Source organism: Limulus polyphemus, unplaced genomic scaffold (assembly GCF_000517525.1).
Source record: "Limulus polyphemus unplaced genomic scaffold, Limulus_polyphemus-2.1.2 Scaffold1230, whole genome shotgun sequence".
Taxonomy (NCBI): Eukaryota; Metazoa; Arthropoda; class Merostomata; order Xiphosura; family Limulidae; genus Limulus; species Limulus polyphemus.
In genome coordinates this window covers 284,313-303,121 of record NW_013666840.1, presented here as the reverse complement: position 1 = coordinate 303,121, position 18,809 = coordinate 284,313, and the positions used below count along the sequence as shown (strand labels likewise).

Here is an 18,809-nt window from a genome sequence, read left to right as displayed (position 1 = left end):
CGCCATCTCAAAAATCTCAAATTTCCTTTGTGTAATCCCTAAAACCTCTTAAATGCATTTGTAACGGGTTTTTTTTCACTAAATCCTTATAGTCTATATATTATTTTCTCTACCTTAATCTCAAAACGGGATCAGTCAATTCGATCGACCTCGTAACCACTGAAAAAAATCGAAATAAACCTAAATTAACCATCTTTTCTTTCTAAAGAAAAATTAGAAGTGAAATCTCCGATTCTGTTTATTTCTTAGAAAAACAGCAAGACTGAAACATAAAGAGATTAATAAGAGCAACAATGCTGTAGTATTTTAAGGACGGGCACAATGGTTTTATTAGACATTTGATGAGTTCTCAGTAATTTTGTGTTAAATATGAATACGTGGATAATTTTTTATATCATCAGATTCACAAGTGCTGGTTTAAATATAATTTATTGTTTTAAATATGGGTATAAAGCTGATTACAGCCTTGAGCATTTCGGTGACGGTAGTTTTGTGCTTAGACTAAAATTTAAGCTGGTTAGTACCTGATGTTAGATATTTTTGTTTTATGCGCAAGAAAGTTTTCATGCAAAACTCCATCTGTTGAATGGAACCAAAAAAATAACATTTATATACCATGAGCTCCACATATTGGTAAAATGTTTCTAGAATATTTTAGTAGTTTAGTCAAAGTAAATTATACTTTTGATAAAATGTTTCTAGAATATTTTAGTAGTTTAGTCAAAGTAAATTATACTTTTGATAAAATGTTTCTAGAATATTTTAGTAGTTTAGTCAAAGTAAATTATACCTTTGATAAAATGTTTCTAGAATATTTTAGTAGTTTAGTCAAAGTAAACTATACCTTTGGTAAAATGTCTCTAGAATATTTTAACCCTTTAAATATTTTAGTCAAAGTAAATTATACCTTTGATAAAATGTTTCTAGAATATTTTAACCCTTTAAATATTTTAGTGAAAGTAAGTTATACCTTTGATAAAATGTTTCTAGAATATTTTAGTAGTTTAGTCAAACTAAATTATACCTTGAGTAAAATGTTTATAGAATATTTAACCCTTTAAATAGTTTAATCAAAGTAAATTATACCTTTGGTAGAATGTTTCTAGAATATTTTAACCCTTTAAATAGTTTAGTCAAACTAAATTATACCTTGAGTAAAATGTTTATAGAATATTTAACCCTTTAAATAGTTTAATCAAAGTAAATTATAACTCTGTGTTTATTGTCGACATTTTCTTTCAATTGCAACGACTTGTTCTTTTCTTTCTCCAGTCAAGCAATCGTAATAGTTATGGCATCGCTTCCGAAAAATCATTTTGAAACCTGTTCAGATACAAAATATAACTGTTAAAACCTACTATAATCAGTTAAAAAATAAAATTTATACCTTACTTTATAAACGTAAACAAGACAAACATATCACATCCAGGAATACTATATATATATATATAACCCATTACTACACAATGGATGAAAACACCAACCCTGATATCGACATGTCCAACTTCATATAGTACTGTAACTATGCCACATTTTACCTATGATAAATCATAGATAACACACAAAAATGATAAACTATGAACTGTTTTAAACTATCAAAATTGGGTATATTAAGAGCAGTTGGAAGAAAACTATTTGCTACATTTTATTTTATTTCAAGTTGTAAATCTTGAAAAATTCAATATACATAACTATAAAAACGAAATATATCTATCTTATAACAAACAACAAACTTTCTTAGTTTTTTATTTAAAAATCCGAGACCTGAAAACATGAATAACAAGAGCAGTAAAAGAGATTACATACCCTCGCCCGGCCGTGAATTTTGCATTTTTCGTTTCAATGTGCGTCTGAAATGAGTTCCTAATCAGATAACAATACGAAATTTATAACTACTACACTTTCCATTCTATCACAGGTATGTTATCTGTTGATTAATCCCCCCACCCCACTGAAAGCCCCTAAACTCTAAAATACAGCGTTTCACATGATTATCTAAATTGTTGCGAACATAAAAAAACTAAAAATCATAAATTTGTTCCTATTGCATAGTGCGTTTTAAGCATGTCTTCTACATAAGTGATATAAAAGTCATTATCCGTTCCAGAGATATTACCTATTTCACCCTATTGGTGGCGATCTGGATCAGCATGATTCAGGTTCAGTTTTGTTTTTGAAATCAAGCTATATGGATTATCGTCCAAATTATAATACATTTGTATTTGATAACACAGTGTTTTCATGGTATTTTCACCGCTTCATCGAGAGATGTGTTTTTGTTGTGGGTGAAATAGTACTGATATTGATTCAGGCGGATCTTTCAGGTTTGGGATAGGATGTTAAAACCGGCCTTATATGAAACATCAATAAACAGTTTATGTGTGTCAAAATTACAGCTTAACATCATTAAAATTGGATTTCTAAGCATTTTCCAATTTGGCCCTCAAATATTACCAAGAATCCTTCTCGGATCCAGATCATTTTTGTGGAATCCAGAAGAATCCCAGTGTTGATATGCTTGTAAAGTTTGGTCCAAAGCTGATAATTTCAGACTGAGTTATTCATGAACAACTGGAAAAATGCCATATCTCCCCATGTTAAAAAAATCCTTCAAAGTAATCCAAACCAGATTTTAGGAGGACCGTCCTATGGGGACACCCTATCTCCTGTAAATATTTCACATAAATCGGTATATTATTTTCCAAGATACGCGCACGAACATACATACACCCAAATGCAGTATCCTCACCTTTCCCCCTCCGTGGTCGAGAGTAACAATTGCTATAGTATCGTCGTTAAATAGTTTGTTTGTTTTGAATTTCGCGCAAAGCTACACGAGGGCTATCTGCGCTAGCCGTCCCTAATTTAGCAGTGAAAGACTAGAGGGAAGGCAGTATCACCGCCCACTCTTTTACCAACGAATAATGAGATTGACTGTAACATTATAATACCCCCACGGCTGAAAGGGCGAACATGTTTGGAAGGACGAGGATTCGAACACGCGACCCTTAGATTGAGAGTCGAGCGCCCTAACCACCTGGCCATATCGTTAGAGAGACTTGTATTACTGGATGACTGGAATCTCCATCAATTCGATAAAAAAGGCATCTCAAATTAATTTTTCATTAAACTAACAAAGAAAACTCCACAAATTGGAAGTGAAACTAAAATATGACCGAGAAAAAATAAAACAATATATTGAGGTAAAATGATAAAAGAAAAATTTCTGTTATAAAACTTAAAGATACTAGCAACTTACACTGTAATTCTGCAATCGTTTGGAATATTATATTTCAGAATTTAATTTAATTTCATGTTGTTGTACAAAGTGTTAGGAATAAAAGATAACATTCTTTTAATAGTTCACCTAAGATGTTCCTTAGAGAAAGAGACGATACAAAACAAATAGAGGAAAAAGGAATATGTTGAATTAAACAGCTTACGAGACATGGATTATTTAAGGAGGAGAAATCGTGAAATTTAAATCAACAGAAAATAGATAAATGTAAACTACGGAGAATAAAAAAATACAGAAACATTATATGAAAAAGAAAGAGACAAAATGATATCAACTGACTTTTTCTACATTCTTGGACGTTAATGTTATAACCATATTTAGCAGTATCCTGGTTAAAAACCAGACCAGAGGGGCATTGGAGAAGCCGACCATAACCATGGTTACAGCCAATGAAGGTTCCACGGAAGTTCTCATTTTGGCTTCTTTAATTTAGACATTCAGTCAGTAACACTCGCCGCCTATGCGGTTACTCCGACCAGAAAATTGGTCTGACAGTCACACTTGTAACTCCCCCCTAGCTGAGAGACTCAAGCGTTTTCAGTGGTACGTTGTGACTCGAACCTCAGACCTTCCGATTGCTAAATATCAAATTACAAAGTAAGAGGTTAAAGAGCGAGCTTTTTTGCCATTATGATGTTCAAGTTTCTATCATAGAGAAAGTTACTCGCCACAAATAAAGACTTACCATCTTTTTTGGTTAGTCTTCATTATGTACTTCTTCGTCCTTTTCTGTTTCTTTAGTTTTATCCCCGATACCGGCTAATTCCAGAGAGAAACCATAACAAGATTCTATTATCGCATGAGAAATCTCAAATTCAATAAAATGAAAAATATAATTATATTTGAAAAAATTCGTTCCAACGAAGTGGAAAACATTTACGAACTTGCATGCCACTTTTCATACATAAATTCCAAAAATTTTAAAGGAAACGTTGCATATTGAAAACTAGAATGAAACAAAATTAATACTTGAGAATTACTTTAGGTTAATAAAAATAAAACAAACAAAGCTAAAGAAATGATTCTGTATCCATAAAAATCTCTGTAGGTAAATAAACTTACAGACACACACAACATCATTGGGATGACCGCAGCTGCCACTGGCAAAATCAAACTTTAACCCTGACGGACAGCGATTCGGGAAAGCGATTCCCCCAACACAATGGTAGAATGAGAAACAGTCATCGTCCTTGGGGAATAGTCCAACTGGCTCAGGGCACTCCTTAGTGGGCTTATAATCAGCTGTTAACAAAAACAAAACTAGTAAAGCAACACAACACATTGTTTAAACAATGTACGGCCAGTATATTATATATGTGTGTTAAATAAAACATACACAACACATTATTTAAACAAGGTACGGACAGTATCTTGTAAATGGATTTAAAAAACATACACAACACATTAATACTGTCCGTACCTTATTTAAAGTTGTGTATGTTTTATTCAACCTATATACGAGCAATGTGTATACTGTCCGTACCTTATTTAAACTCGTATACGGATTAAACAAAGCAACGCAACACATTGTTTAAACAGGGTACGAACATGTTTTATACGAATTAAATAAGACATACATGACACATTATTATATAGGTTTTAAACAAGATATGTACAACTTGGTGCTATGTATAGTTTAAACACAATCTGTAGTTTTCCTTTTCTTGGATTGTCCATTTTTGACATGTCTGTTTTTGTTTGTTTCTTATTGTTAAGCGCAAAACAACGCAATGGTCTATCTGGCCACCATATATATACTTAAACCCGGTTTTAAGCTTCCTAATCCTTCTGGCAGGGCCACTTGTGGACTAAGCTTTTTGAAGTGTTTTATGTAGATAGAGACAAAAATTTGTGTTGATAACAATTAACTGTATTAAACGACCTACTTACTAATTGGTTTGACACGTGAACCACACGAAACTCTGTCAGCGTCGTTACAGATCATCCGTTTAGCATCAAATAGGAGACCTAGAGGGCACTGTTCCAGAAAAACCACCTCATCCCAGCAATTATAAAATTTCTCACAGTCTGTCTCGTGCGCAAATTGGCCCCGGTGGCCAGGACAAACGTAATCTTTCAGTCTAATTGGTTCTCTTTTATCGCCTTTATCTTTGTTCTTTTTCCTTTGTTCATCTTTTGTATCGCAGAGTATGTCATTTTCTGGTTTTATACCATCTTCAGAGATAATCTGGTTATCATTGTCATTTTCATCTCTCTTTGTGTTGTTTTCAGAAATAACCTGTTTATCGCTCTCGATGATGTTGTCTTCCTGCTCTCTAGTTTTATCTACAGGGATAACCTCAGTATATTTCCCTGGAATACATAAATGCATAATGTTATTTTACCATATTGATTTATTCAACTTCGAACTTTTGAGATATGAAATATTATTATTATTTCACCAATCTCTATACCTATCTGTTTTATCACGTGTAAACATGGCTACAAGATCTTTCCTCTACATATTTTATCACGTGTAATTATGACTACAAGATCTTCCCTCTACATATTTTTTCTGCATGTAATTATGGCTACAAAATCTCCCCTCTACATATTTTATCACGTGTAATTATGACTACAAGATCTCCCCTCTACATATTTTATCACGTGTAATTATGACTACAAGATCTTCCCTCTACATATTTTTTCTGCATGTAATTATGGCTACAAAATCTCCCCTCTACATATTTTGTCACACTTAAGTGTGGCTACAAAATCTATATTCCCTCCTTTCTCACACGTAATCATGAATACAAGTCCTCCCCTCCCTCTCTCCATTGTAACGTGTAATCGTGGCTACAATATCTCTCCTCCTTCTCTCCATTTTAAACTTGTAATAGTGGCTGCAATATCTCTCATCCCTCTCTCTATTGTAACGTGTAATCGTGGCTACAATATCTTCCACATAAAGAGCTTATTATTTTTAAAACCAATTATTAGTAATTATGGCTTATAGAATGTGATATTACACTAAGTCTGTACGTAACAATTAACTAACCAGAACATACAACACTTTTCGGAAATTCACAACGCTTTCGCTGATCATCGAACAACAAATCGTCGGGACAATTATGGACGAAAGGCTCTCCGTTTATACAGTAGTAGAATCCAGAACAATCAATAGTTGGGAAGAGTCCATAAGGCTTGGGGCATTTACCACTTCCTTCGTAATCAACTAAAAAATAACAATAGTATTAATGTAAACCTGTAGATTCCTCACCTATTTTTAACTTTTTTTTTTAATCGTAGCTAAACGTTTCTTCCTATATTAAATAAACTGGCACGGACTGCCTGAAAAAAAAAAGTTTGAATCTTCTAGAACAAATACAATTAATGCATACAGGATAATTACGATGAACGTGAACAAGATTTTCTACAGATTGTTCAGTTCGTTTTGTGCCACAAAACGGGGGGTATTTTACTTCTGAACTCGTCATAAGGACCAAGTGGCAGGGCCGGATTAAGGTATGCGGAGGCCCTGAGGAAAATATCTTTATGGGGCTCTTTCAAATATAAGAAATAAAATAAAAACTTTATTATATTAAAAAACTTTCAAATATAAGAAATAAATATATAAATCGAATACGCAATATTCATAAATATTGTTAACAAAATATTTGCGGAGGCCCTGAGGAACTGCCTCATTTGCCTCATGGTTATTCGGCAATGGTCATTGGTTTTAAGGGTGGGTAACTGAAAGAATGGAACAGGGCATGTCTGTACTTGTCTTGAAGTCTAAATGATCGTTGGTTTTTCTAATGTATGTAAGTGATGAGATTGGGCAAATAAAATCTACTTCTGGACTAGTCTTGAGGTCAAACCGCTTTATTTAAAGGTGGATAAGTGATGGTATTAGTTAGCTTATATCATACTTCTGGACTAATCTTGAGTTCAAACCGATTTATTTAAAGGTAGATAAGTGATGATATTAGTTAGCTGATATACTTCTGGACTAATATTTAGGTCAAACCGATTTATTTAAAGGTAGATAAGTGATGATATTAGTTAGCTGATATACTTCTGGACTAATCTTGAGGTCAAACCGATTTATTTAAAGGTAGATAAGTGATGATATTAGTTAGCTGATATCATACTTCTGGACTAATCTTGAGGTCAAACCGATTTATTTAAAGGTAGATAAGTGATGATATTAGTTAGCTGACATCATACTTCTGGACTAATCTTGAGGTCAAACCGATTTATTTAAAGGTAGACATCATACTTCTGGACTCGTCATTTGAACCAAATGGCCATTGGTTTCTCTAAATATACAAACGTAATGCTTTAGGTGAGACTATAATTGTTGAATTTTACAATGAAAACTAAATTTAAACATAATTTGCTACTGCAAAATACTGATCGAGTATACTGTTCTGTTTTACCATATTCTAAAAGAGTTAATCGGTAAGGAGTTTTTAAGGTATGTACTTTTAACTGTATTGACTTTGTACGTGAGTGTACTACGTAACTTGAGGCATCTAGAAGTAATAAAGAGAAATCTCAAGTACGTTTGTAAAACAAAAGGTACGTAGCATTGTTTCATTCTAGTGCTAGTTTCGTTTTTATTTGTAGAGATCAACAAAATTAATAATAAACATTTCATCCTCAAGTCACTTTAGTGTTCTAAGTTCACGTCAGCTTAAACTGGGCTGCATATGTCTTCAAGTACGGAAAATGCAGCAAGTCTATTAATATTCTATCATACATCTCAAACACCAACTTCATTTTGGAGCAGATTTTCATTTTTTTTATCAAACTCATTGCGTGGAATATCATAAGTTCAGCTCATTACATAAACCTACCTCATTAGGTGAAATATCACAAAATCATCTCATTACGAGAATTACAAAAAAGCCCAACTTTTATCGTTTGGTATCATAAACCTAGATTATTACATGAAACATCACAAGCTTCGCTCATTATGTGAAGTATCATAAGCCTGTCTCTTTACGTGAACTATCATAAGCCTGTCTCTTTACGTGAACTATCATAAGCCTAACTCATTATGTGGCCCCAAGGTGGCTCAGCAGTATGTATGCGGACATACAACGCTAAAATCCGGGTTGCGATATTGTGATGGGCACAGCACAGATAACCCATTGTATAGCTTTGTGCTAAACTACAAACAAATAATTGTGTGAGGTATCATAAGTCTTGATCTTTACGATAAAAGTCACTAACTCTGCTCTTAACGTGAAAAACTATAATTATTAAATATCTTCTAATTCTAAATCTCCATCTTTTAGCTTTAATTTTACTAAGCTAGATCTCAGCATCAAACTAAAACAGTGTACGATTTTCTAATTAATATGTGACTCAAACAATTGTAAGTTGTTGTTTTTCTTGACATACTCTTTGGTTCTGTCCTATTTCCACAGTCTACTTTCTCTGGTTCATTACAAATCCGGTTATCTTGATCAAACAGCAAACCTAGCGGACAATCCCGTTCCAAGACCACTTCATCCCAGCAATCATAAAACTTCTCACAGGCAGTAGAGTGCGGGAACTGACCACGTAGTTGAGGACATTTGACTTTCTTTTCCACAGTCTTGTCCTTTACCTCAAGTTCTTTGGTCTTGTTGGCGTGGTCTTGTTGCTCGACTTTGTTAACTGGTGCAAGAATTAGGAAAATACGAATAATTAAAAATAATCAATTATATATATATATATATAGATAGATAGAGAGAAATAAATAAAGTAGACTTACTTTAGTGAATATCATTTATATTTCTTGGAAACAATGATCATGTTCTGCAGTAAAGTTTCCATGAGATCAGAAACTTTCATGAAACACTCTTGACATCCTAGTGCCACTCTTTATGTGCAGAGTTCTTATATGCTACGGCTTCACATTTAGACAAATCAAAGTCACAAAGTGACCACTTTTGTGACTTTAATCTGCCTAAGTGTGACAGTAGCCCACAAGATATAATAAAACATAAACATATTTTAATATCAATTATTTTATACAAGAACGAAAAAATTGTCATAGTAACCTTGTCCGATCCCAATTTGTCATGCATGACAAATTGGGATTGGACAAGATTATTATGACAATTTTTTCTTCTTGTATAAAATAATTAATATTAAAATATGTTTATGTTTTATTATTTCGTGTGGACTAAAGATATTCTTTCACCTAACTTAATACCAATAGTTGGATCATGACCCATAGTTCCGGGGACGCTGTCATACGTAATGTTCATTCGTTTCTAATATGTGTAAACTTTAATCCACAAACACTAAGCCCGTCAATAATTTCTAGTTAAAATTACAGCGAAATAATTTGTAATAACAACATACTGATTGGTCGTTTTCTTTCTCCACAATCCACCTTTTCTGGCTCCTTGCAGATCCGATCACTCTGGTCAAACAATAATCCTCCCGGACAGCACCGTTTTAAGACCACATCGTCCCAGCAATCATAGAACTTCTCACAGTCAGTGGGATGAGAGAACTGGCCACGAGCTTGAGGACACTTATCTTTCAATATCATATTCTCCCTGGTTTTGCTTTTTTCTTTTGTTTTTTGGTTTTCTTCATCGTGGTCTTGTTGTTCAGGTTTACTGACTAATAAGATAAACACAAATAACTGCAAATATTCAATGAGTTATTATCGTTTTGCAATAAAAATGGATTTAATTAAGTAAATTTAGTTCTGTATAATCTTGAACACCGGGATTTTAAGAGTGAAGAGGTTGATCATTACAAAATAAAAATAACTGTTCATTTTGTCACTTAGGTACGTACCCTTATTTTTATCTTTAATATACATATATATATATATATTTTAAATAACGCTAACAACGGATATAACACGTCAAACATGGTAAAATTTCCCCCACCTTAAAGCACAACGAAACATTGGTTAATCTAGACATACTAATTGGTCGTTTCCTTTCTCCACAATCCACCTTCTTCGGCTCCTTGCAGATCCAATCATTTTGGTCAAACATCAATTCTCCTGGACATCTCTGTTCTAATACCACGTCATCCCAGCAATTATAGAACTTCTCACAGTCAGTGGGATGGGGGAACTGGCCACGTGCTCGAAGACACTTGGCTTTCAATACTGTATTTTCTTCATTTTTGTCCTTCACATCTGTTTCTTTGTCTTCTGGTTCTGGTTTAATCTCTCCTTACACATAAAAGCAATATAACCAGCCATTATTATGCTTAAATTTAACTGAGTATTTTAACTAACAACATGAACAAGATAGTCGATCAAACATTTTTTTTTCAAAATCTACTTTAATACAGTCACAATTTTGAATAAAATATATCATTCCTATTATAAAAATAAAGCAAAAGCTTTTCATCAGTAAACGTACAACAGGAAAAAAATGCCCAGATATCCATTAACATATCACGTTACTTAAGACAAGGAGGTGTATTTGACAGAACATAATCCACATTTCTTCTAAAGTTATCTGCACCTCTTCCGGAAGCACCAATTGAGGCTTAAATACGAAAACATCAATGTCAAATTCATAGTATATCAATACATAGAACTTTTAAAATCCAAAATTACATTCCTGTGTGATTGGAGACTGGTTTGAATTCCCAAAAGCAATTTTTACTCTTTAGCCTTCAGAAACAGTTACAAACAATGTTGCCCATTAGCCTTCATAAATAGTTACAAACGAAGTTCTCCCTTAGTCTTCATAAACAGTTACAAACAATGTTATCCATTAGCCTTCATAAACAGTTACAAACATTGTTGTCCATTAGTCTTCAGAAACAGTTACAAACAATGTTGTCCCTTAGCCTTCAGAAACATCTACAAACAAAGTTCTCCCTTAGTCTTCATAAACAGTTACAAACAATGTTATCCATTAGCCTTCATAAACAGTTAAAAACAATGTTGTCCATTAGCCTTCAGAAACAGTTAAATCGATGTTGTCCCTTAGCCTTCATAAACAGTTACAAACATTGTTGTCCATTAGTCTTCATAAACAGTTACAAACAATGTTATCCATTAGTCTTCAGAAACATCTACAAACAAAGTTCTCCCTTAGTCTTCATAAACAGTTACAAACAATGTTATCCATTAGCCTTCATAAACAGTTAAAAACATTGTTGTCCATTAGTCTTCAGAAACAGTTACAAACAATGTTGTCCATTAGCCTTCAGAAACAGTTAAATCAATGTTGTCCCTTAGTCCAAAAAAAAGTAAATAGATGTTATCTTTAATCCCTAAGAAACAAATAAAAAACAATGCTGCTCATTAGACATCAGGTTAGTTTGGTAGTTGTTAAGCACAAAGCTACCAAATGGGCTATCCGTGTTCTGCTCATCACGGGTATCGAAACCTGAGTTTTAGCGTCATAAGCCTGCAAAATGGGGAGATTAGTCACCGGGAACAGCTAAAAAAAAATTCTTGTTTGCTTGTCAGAAATATTTAAAAACAACGCTCCTCCAGACCTCAAAAACAGTTAAAAACAACACTTCTCATTAGCCCTCAGAAACAATTAAACAGTTTTGTTTTACAGACATGTTTGAAGTTAAGCAAATAAAATATAGAAAGTTAATTGGCTCATACATATGATGTTTCTTTGTATTATGTTTCATTTTTTATATTTTTATTACAAAAGTGGCCTTAATCCTTTTTATTTTAATGGAGTTTTGGGAAATTAAGTTAAACAGCATAACAAAAACGTGTTCACCTCAACCATTAGTGGTACATATTTCATATTTTCAGTTTAAATACTCTTCTCAAAAACAATTTGCTCACCTTTTACGTCACAATCGACATTATTCTCAAAGTTACAGACAAAGAGTTTCCGGTCGAAGAGCAGTCCGTCCTCACAGGTACCCAAGTGAGGATTGCCATGGTCGCAGTGAAGGAATTGATTGCAGTTATGTGGATGAGGAAATAAACCCTGCGGACTCGGGCATAACGTATCTAATTAGATAAGTAAATAACGAATTATTATTATTAAATTGCTAATCTCATGCTTGATTTGCAGCTTTCTATAAACCAGTTCATGATGGAAGTCTATGACTTGAAAAGACATGTTTAAGCAGACCAGTAACTATCAAATTAAAAGGAATATTTTCCAAGCCAGTAAATAATAAATAACGGATGAAATACTTCTTAAGTCCAACAAATACTGAATTATTTATTTCATTATTTTCTAAACCAGTTTTATTGAATTATTTAAATAAGTTGGTTTGGTTTGTTTTGAATTTCGCGCACAGCTATACGAGAGTTATCTGCACTAGCCATCCCTAATTTAGCAGTGAAAGACTATAGCTATAACTTTCTTTTTTTATTTAACACACCGTAAAAAATAAAGAGATATAAATTCATATTTATCAATTATTGTTAATGTTTTTTATATTTATTTCTTACATTCAGAATTGTTTCTTATAACATCAAAACCTGTCTAATTCAATGTATACAGATTGGGAAATAATGGTGTGCCACCCCTTTATCAGGAGAAAATGAACTTCCCCATAGTTCAGTCACATCCTGATAGTGTACACTATGATTGTTTCTCTTCCAACCAATCAGAAAATACCACACCAACATAAATCGTATAAAAAACAGGTAGTCATACTATCCCCAATAGCAGTAGTGTGTATCCAATCATGGTTCCTAAAACTGAAATACCGTTTGAAAACTATGTAGATATCAAAGATTTGGCTGGTCCACGATACTCCATGTAAAACGTTGTGACAAAAGTCCATGTTTCAGTAAGAGCTGTAGGCAAGACTCTGAAGCGGTTATGTGAAACTGGCACTGTTAAGAATAGAATTAGTCAGGGTAGAAAACAGAAACCTCCAAAAGTGAACTTTTTAGTATCTTGGAGTATGTTCTTTGCGAGATAGATGACAGCCGAGTATATATCTTGCCAACAGCGTTGCTATAAATACAGGTGTGAATGAAAACAATAAGATATTAACACGAAGCGGTCTTAACGAACACAAACAGTGGTCAGGTTCGATACATACAGATGAATCAAGTTCAAATTGTTTGGACTCTAATACAGTTTATTCGATAGCATCAGTACATGGTATCAGCCAGTAGTGATATCCTTACTGCTGACGATGTAAAACAATCTACTATGGACCACCGTGAGGCATCAGTACATGGTCTCAGCCAGTGGTGATATCCTTACTGCTGACGTGTATAAGCACATTCTGATTCACCATGTCATTCATTCAGGAACATGAATCACCTTCCATCTAGTCAATGGATCCAAACATACAGAAATATAACGAAACGATATCAGGACGGCAAAAAACCAATAGAATAATCACAATCATGGCTTGGCCTGCAGAAAGTCCTGATACAAACATTCTTCGAGGCTACATAGGCTAATTTAAAAACTAAGAAGGTTAAAGGGCAATGAAACATCTTGGCTGAATTGTAATACAGGATATTTATAACAATATTGATAGATTAAACTGTAGCATGAAAATAAAATATAAACCAAAAGGCTCATATACGAAACTGTAGAGCATATTGGTTTGGTTTTATTTTTTTATGGTAATGTCTAGTACCACTAATAAATTCACCATTTAGTTTTCATAATTCATAGCTTGTTACTAATCATATGCATATCACGTGTGTGTTTCCATTATAATTTCCATTACCGTATACATTTTTAAACATAAATTCATGAAATTCAAATAGGAATACTTCTCAAAATCAAAAAAATTTCTGACCTTCTGGAGCTGATCGATAGGTGGCGAGCTGATATCGTGGCATTGCAAAGAACCCTATCATAACACAAAATAGACTAGTTATTGTAAACATCATTCATTAGCAAATCTTAATAACTTTTCATCTAAGTAAATAAAAATAAAAGATAAGCCTACATTGGTATTTAATTTTACAAGGTTTAATAAATTCATATTTTTAGCCATTTGTTTGTAGTTAAGCACAAAGCTACACAATGGACTACATGTGCTAAGTCCACTACAGTTATTGAAACCGGCTTTCTAGTGTTATAATTCCGCGCACTTGCTATTGTGCTATTAGGGGCATATTGTTATCTCGTTTATCTTTTCCGAAACCGTTCACTAGTTGTGAGAAGTGATAACAATGATTTTAAAATTTATATAAATTTTTAAAATATCAGGTTGTGACTACAACAAAAAACAACATATATCTTACAACGTAAAAAATGATGACATAAAATCGATGGAAAAAATCCTGTATTTTAGGTCTGTAATGCATGTGTAAAGTATTATAACACGTATAGAAAAACTTCGTAAAATTACGTTTTACGTTCTTGGTGTGTAAACAAAAACGATATATAATTTCAATATCACACACGCCGTCTTCTCACTAGTTATTGACAATAAGGAGAAGCAAAATCGCTTCTAATCTGAGGTTATATGACAGATAAATGCTAATCTGGTACCATTGAAAACAATTAAAAATTTACATTCTAAAGCTACGATAGTAAGTTACATTACATTACATTCAGTAACCACAAATAAACATTTTATTTTGCGTAACAAACGGAAAATTTACGTTTTTCAGTCAAACTGTATTTGAATAAAAGCTTATATTATGGATTATTATTCAAATGGAACAAGAAAGTCCTCGCGACAGGCAAGCTAAAGCTAGCCCAGATTATGACAGGCATGCTAAAGCTAGCCCAGATTATGATAAGCAAGCTAAAGCTAGCCGGGATTATGATAAGCAAGCTAAAGCTTGCCGGATTATGACAGGCATGCTAAAGCTAGCCCAGATTATGATAAGCAAGCTAAAAGCTAGTCCAGATTATGATAGGCAAGCTAAAAGCTAGTCCAGATTATGATAGGCAAGCTAAAATCTAGTCCAGATTACTTTAACAAACAAGCGGATGATAGTCAAAATTATGGTATTCAAAGTAAAGCTAGTCCAGATTACTTTGACAAATAAGCGTAAAATAGTCCAGATTACTTTGACAAATAAGCGTAAAATAGTCCATATTATGTCATTCAAGGTTAAGCTAGTTCAGATTATTTTAACATCGAAACGGAAGATAGTCCAGATTATGGCATTCAAGATAAAGCAGGTAAACTAAAGCTAATCCAGACTGCTTTTGACACGCAAATCGTAACTAGTCCAGATTGGGAGCACAAAGGTTATTTTTCTCGTAGAAAAGTTAAGATAACTGCACGTTGTCATGTTTGATATTTTTTTAGATGACTTGAAGTATTAAACTGTTCCTATCCACAGATATTACTCTTATATAAACATCGAGGTTTGGGTGTCTAGAAATATTTAAACCCATGTAAACACGAGACTCACCAGTAAAGTACGTCGCTACTATTAAAAGTAGAAATAATACACCTGTCATCTTCAGACCTTCTACGACGGTTTCAGTCAGACAAAAATACGAAAATCCATTGATGCTATTATAACTGTAATTTGTTTAATCTGTGGGCGTACAGGTGGATGGGTGAAACAGAAAACACCGCCCTTGTTAACCTTGTACTTTACAGCTGTGGGAGATAACCAGGGTGGTGCTGCTCTTCCTAACTTTCACTTTCTTTTCCGAGAATGGGGGAGCGTCAGGCATTGGTGAAGGTCATTACAAACTCAGATATTGACGATTGTACAATACGTGAACGTCTGAAATTATGTTACTCATTCCCACGTGGGAGGTAACAGAAACCTGTTTACCTAGACAAACAGGGTCTTATAACATATATCTTCTGGGTTATTCCAGATCAATTCATGAAAAAAAAAGTAGTCACTTTGTCTGTCTCTTTCCCTATCCATCTGTTTGCCTGTCTGTCTCTTTCCCTATCCATCTGTTTGCCTGTCTGTCTCTTTCAATCTGTCCGTCTCTCTCTCCATGTTTGCCTGCTCTTCTCTATATATCACAGAGTCGGTAGACTATATATGTACGCCAAAAAATCAACAGTGACAGGGAATTTTACTTTAAAAGATGATTGATACTCATTTTTATTTGTTTCTCTACCGACACGACAAGAACCCATCGCCAAGATACCAAACCAGAAAGTGACCAACCAACTAGATTGTTCTTTTTTTTACTTGTTGTTTCAGTCGAGATAACTCTACAACTACTTTATCACTAACATCAGTTTAAACCTAAATCCACTATATGTGTATTGTACAGTGCAAAATGTCATCGTTTAGCGTAATAACTAAGTAATTTAAATAAAAGAAAAATAATAATTCTTGTGTAAATGATGTTATCATTACTCCGTGAAGTCAGCTTTTTCACAGAAATATTATTTTAAAAAGCTTAAATACAGGGTGAAACATGAATTACCAACCAATAGTAGATGCTCATTAGATGACTGTAACATGTAGAAAACTCAATGCTTTGTACACTATACAATCGGTGTCTTTAGGGAGCCAACCCCTATATTATGTATAAAATGAAGGAATAAAATCAATACACATAATATTAAATTATATTAGACACATTCATAGAGTACAATGAATTTCAGTATAGGGGGGGGGGGACCTCACAAAACATGTATAAACAACTTTTTGTAATTGTAAAATGATGTAGTGATGCCAAAAAGAATGCAAACAATAATATACGGATGATACAGTTTTACAAAGATCATCCCTAGATGACTTTTAATATTGAAATTTAATGCTATACTGTAAAATGCATACTTTAATATTACTGCAGTTGACAGTTATATATTCCTGGCTGTTGCTATGTTGTTTGTTTATCATAATATCATGTTCATGTTAGGGTAAGCTTCAATGTAGTGTGTAACTACGAGAACTTACCTACGAGGAAAACCAAGTTTAGTCAAACTTATTATTACAGACTTGCTACAAATTGACAGACCTTGTAATCAGTTTGTACTCCTACATTTTACAGTGTAACATCAAATTTTAATATTTAAATTAATGTACGGATGATCTACGTATCATCCTTATATTCTTGTTTGTATTCTTTTTGTCACTGCGAACTCTACATTATTTTACATTTATAAAATGTTTTTATTACTTGTATATATGTGTCTACTTATCTATATTACAAAGTTCATTACAAATTCTTATACACAAAATAACCTTGTTTGTTGTAAATTGAATATATTTTTACGTTGTGTGTATTTTCATTGCAAAACTTGATGTTTTTTAGAAGTTTCATTACGTGATAGACGAGCCATGGTTAAGTGCCCCAACAAAAAATTCAAAACAGACCGAAAAGTAGGATGTTATCCACTAAAATGGTATCAACTTCATTATTTGGGGTTCGATTCCTGTACAGCTTTGTACTTAACAGAAAACAAACGAAGGTTCCACATTAAAAAATAATTCTACTTGAAAACATGACCTCAAAAGTAAAACGTAATAAGTTTCAACATTTAATTCCAAGATATTATAAAACAAAAATAGACTTGGCATAACCTAGTGGTTAAGACAATCGACTCGAGATCCGTGGGTTCGAATCCCGTCACCGAACATGCCTTGTTAGTACGTCAATAGTAGACATATATCCTGTCATGATTATAAAGATCTGACAGAGGGCTACATCCCGCAGTGAATGTATGTTTTAAAAATAATACTGATGCATGCATATTTCAGACAAGACTAAACTGAAATTCCGTACATATATTATGCTTCTAATGAATACATTTTTTTGCTGAAGTCATTGCTCATGATGACTAGTTTTACAGGCTATAATAACTTGAAACTTCATAACGTAATACTACTTCTTATAATTATTGACTCGTACACCAATAAATTAAACAGCTCTCGTGTTTCCTTGGTGTTTAAATAATACTAGCTGTTGTTTTTCATACACCTTATACTACTGGTTAATAACACAAAATAATTCGATATTTAATAAAGTGTAAATAAAGTTCGGATTTCATTACAGTTGTAGCCCAGTAATTTCTTTAAATAATTCTGTTTAGACTCGATCTCTAGGAAACAATTATTCCATTTCGATCACTCATCTTTTTCCAAGATACTAAAAACTCTCAGACGTAGACCACGCACATACATTTTTAGGCTTTTTTCACGAGGCTGCTAATATGAACAACCTATATATAATGATAAAAGAAGGAGAGTAATCCTTGGTAAAGAAGGGCCGCTCCCATTCTAATTTGTCCGCCTTCGCCTAAACGCTTGTTGCAATATCACTATCTACCATGGGTGTCTCGCTAAAGTTATGGTTGAATCCCACTCTTCCTCTTCGATTAAAATATCACAAAAGTTGGTGGTGGGTGATGTTGACTATCTGTCTTTCCTCTAGCGTATCAGTTCTAATTTAGGGTTGACTAGCCCTGATAGCCCTTGTATAGTTTTACATAAATATTAGACAAACAAAATTAACAAATACTGTAGAAAATGCCCTTGTAGAGTCTTCATGTTCAATAAATAAATATCAATCTTCTAAATATGAAATTATTATTCACGTGATAATAGAAGAACTGATATTCTTATATTTCACATTAAGAAACTATTAACTTTGTAGTGAACTTTCTGATCCATTTGTTAACTGCACTGTAGTCACTGCATTGATAAAATATATGTGGCTTAAAACTTTTTATCCTATGTAAATAAATG

At 33.2% G+C, this 18,809-nt stretch overlaps 1 protein-coding gene across 2 annotated transcripts; it reads right to left on the bottom strand.

Annotated features, from left to right (window-relative positions):
• Positions 1 to 1,008: 1,008 nt before the first annotated feature.
• Positions 1,009 to 16,437, bottom strand: LOC106462710. Of its 2 annotated transcripts, none has more exons than XM_022390037.1 (11): positions 15,552 to 16,437; positions 13,973 to 14,026; positions 12,033 to 12,203; positions 10,182 to 10,433; positions 9,602 to 9,868; positions 8,651 to 8,908; positions 6,297 to 6,473; positions 5,189 to 5,611; positions 4,361 to 4,540; positions 3,984 to 4,057; positions 1,009 to 1,323 (listed from the first exon to the last, which is right to left on the bottom strand). In XM_022390037.1, the coding sequence occupies exons 1-10, from the start codon at positions 15,598 to 15,600 to the stop codon at positions 3,996 to 3,998; spliced, it is 1,893 nt and encodes a 630-aa protein (XP_022245745.1). In that variant the 5' UTR covers positions 15,601 to 16,437; the 3' UTR covers positions 1,009 to 1,323; positions 3,984 to 3,995. The 2 variants fall into 2 exon arrangements, with proteins under 2 accessions (XP_022245745.1, XP_013778109.1); XM_013922655.2 differs by having other exon boundaries at positions 10,182 to 10,436; positions 15,552 to 16,436.
• Between the last annotated feature and the right edge of the window lie 2,372 nt (positions 16,438 to 18,809).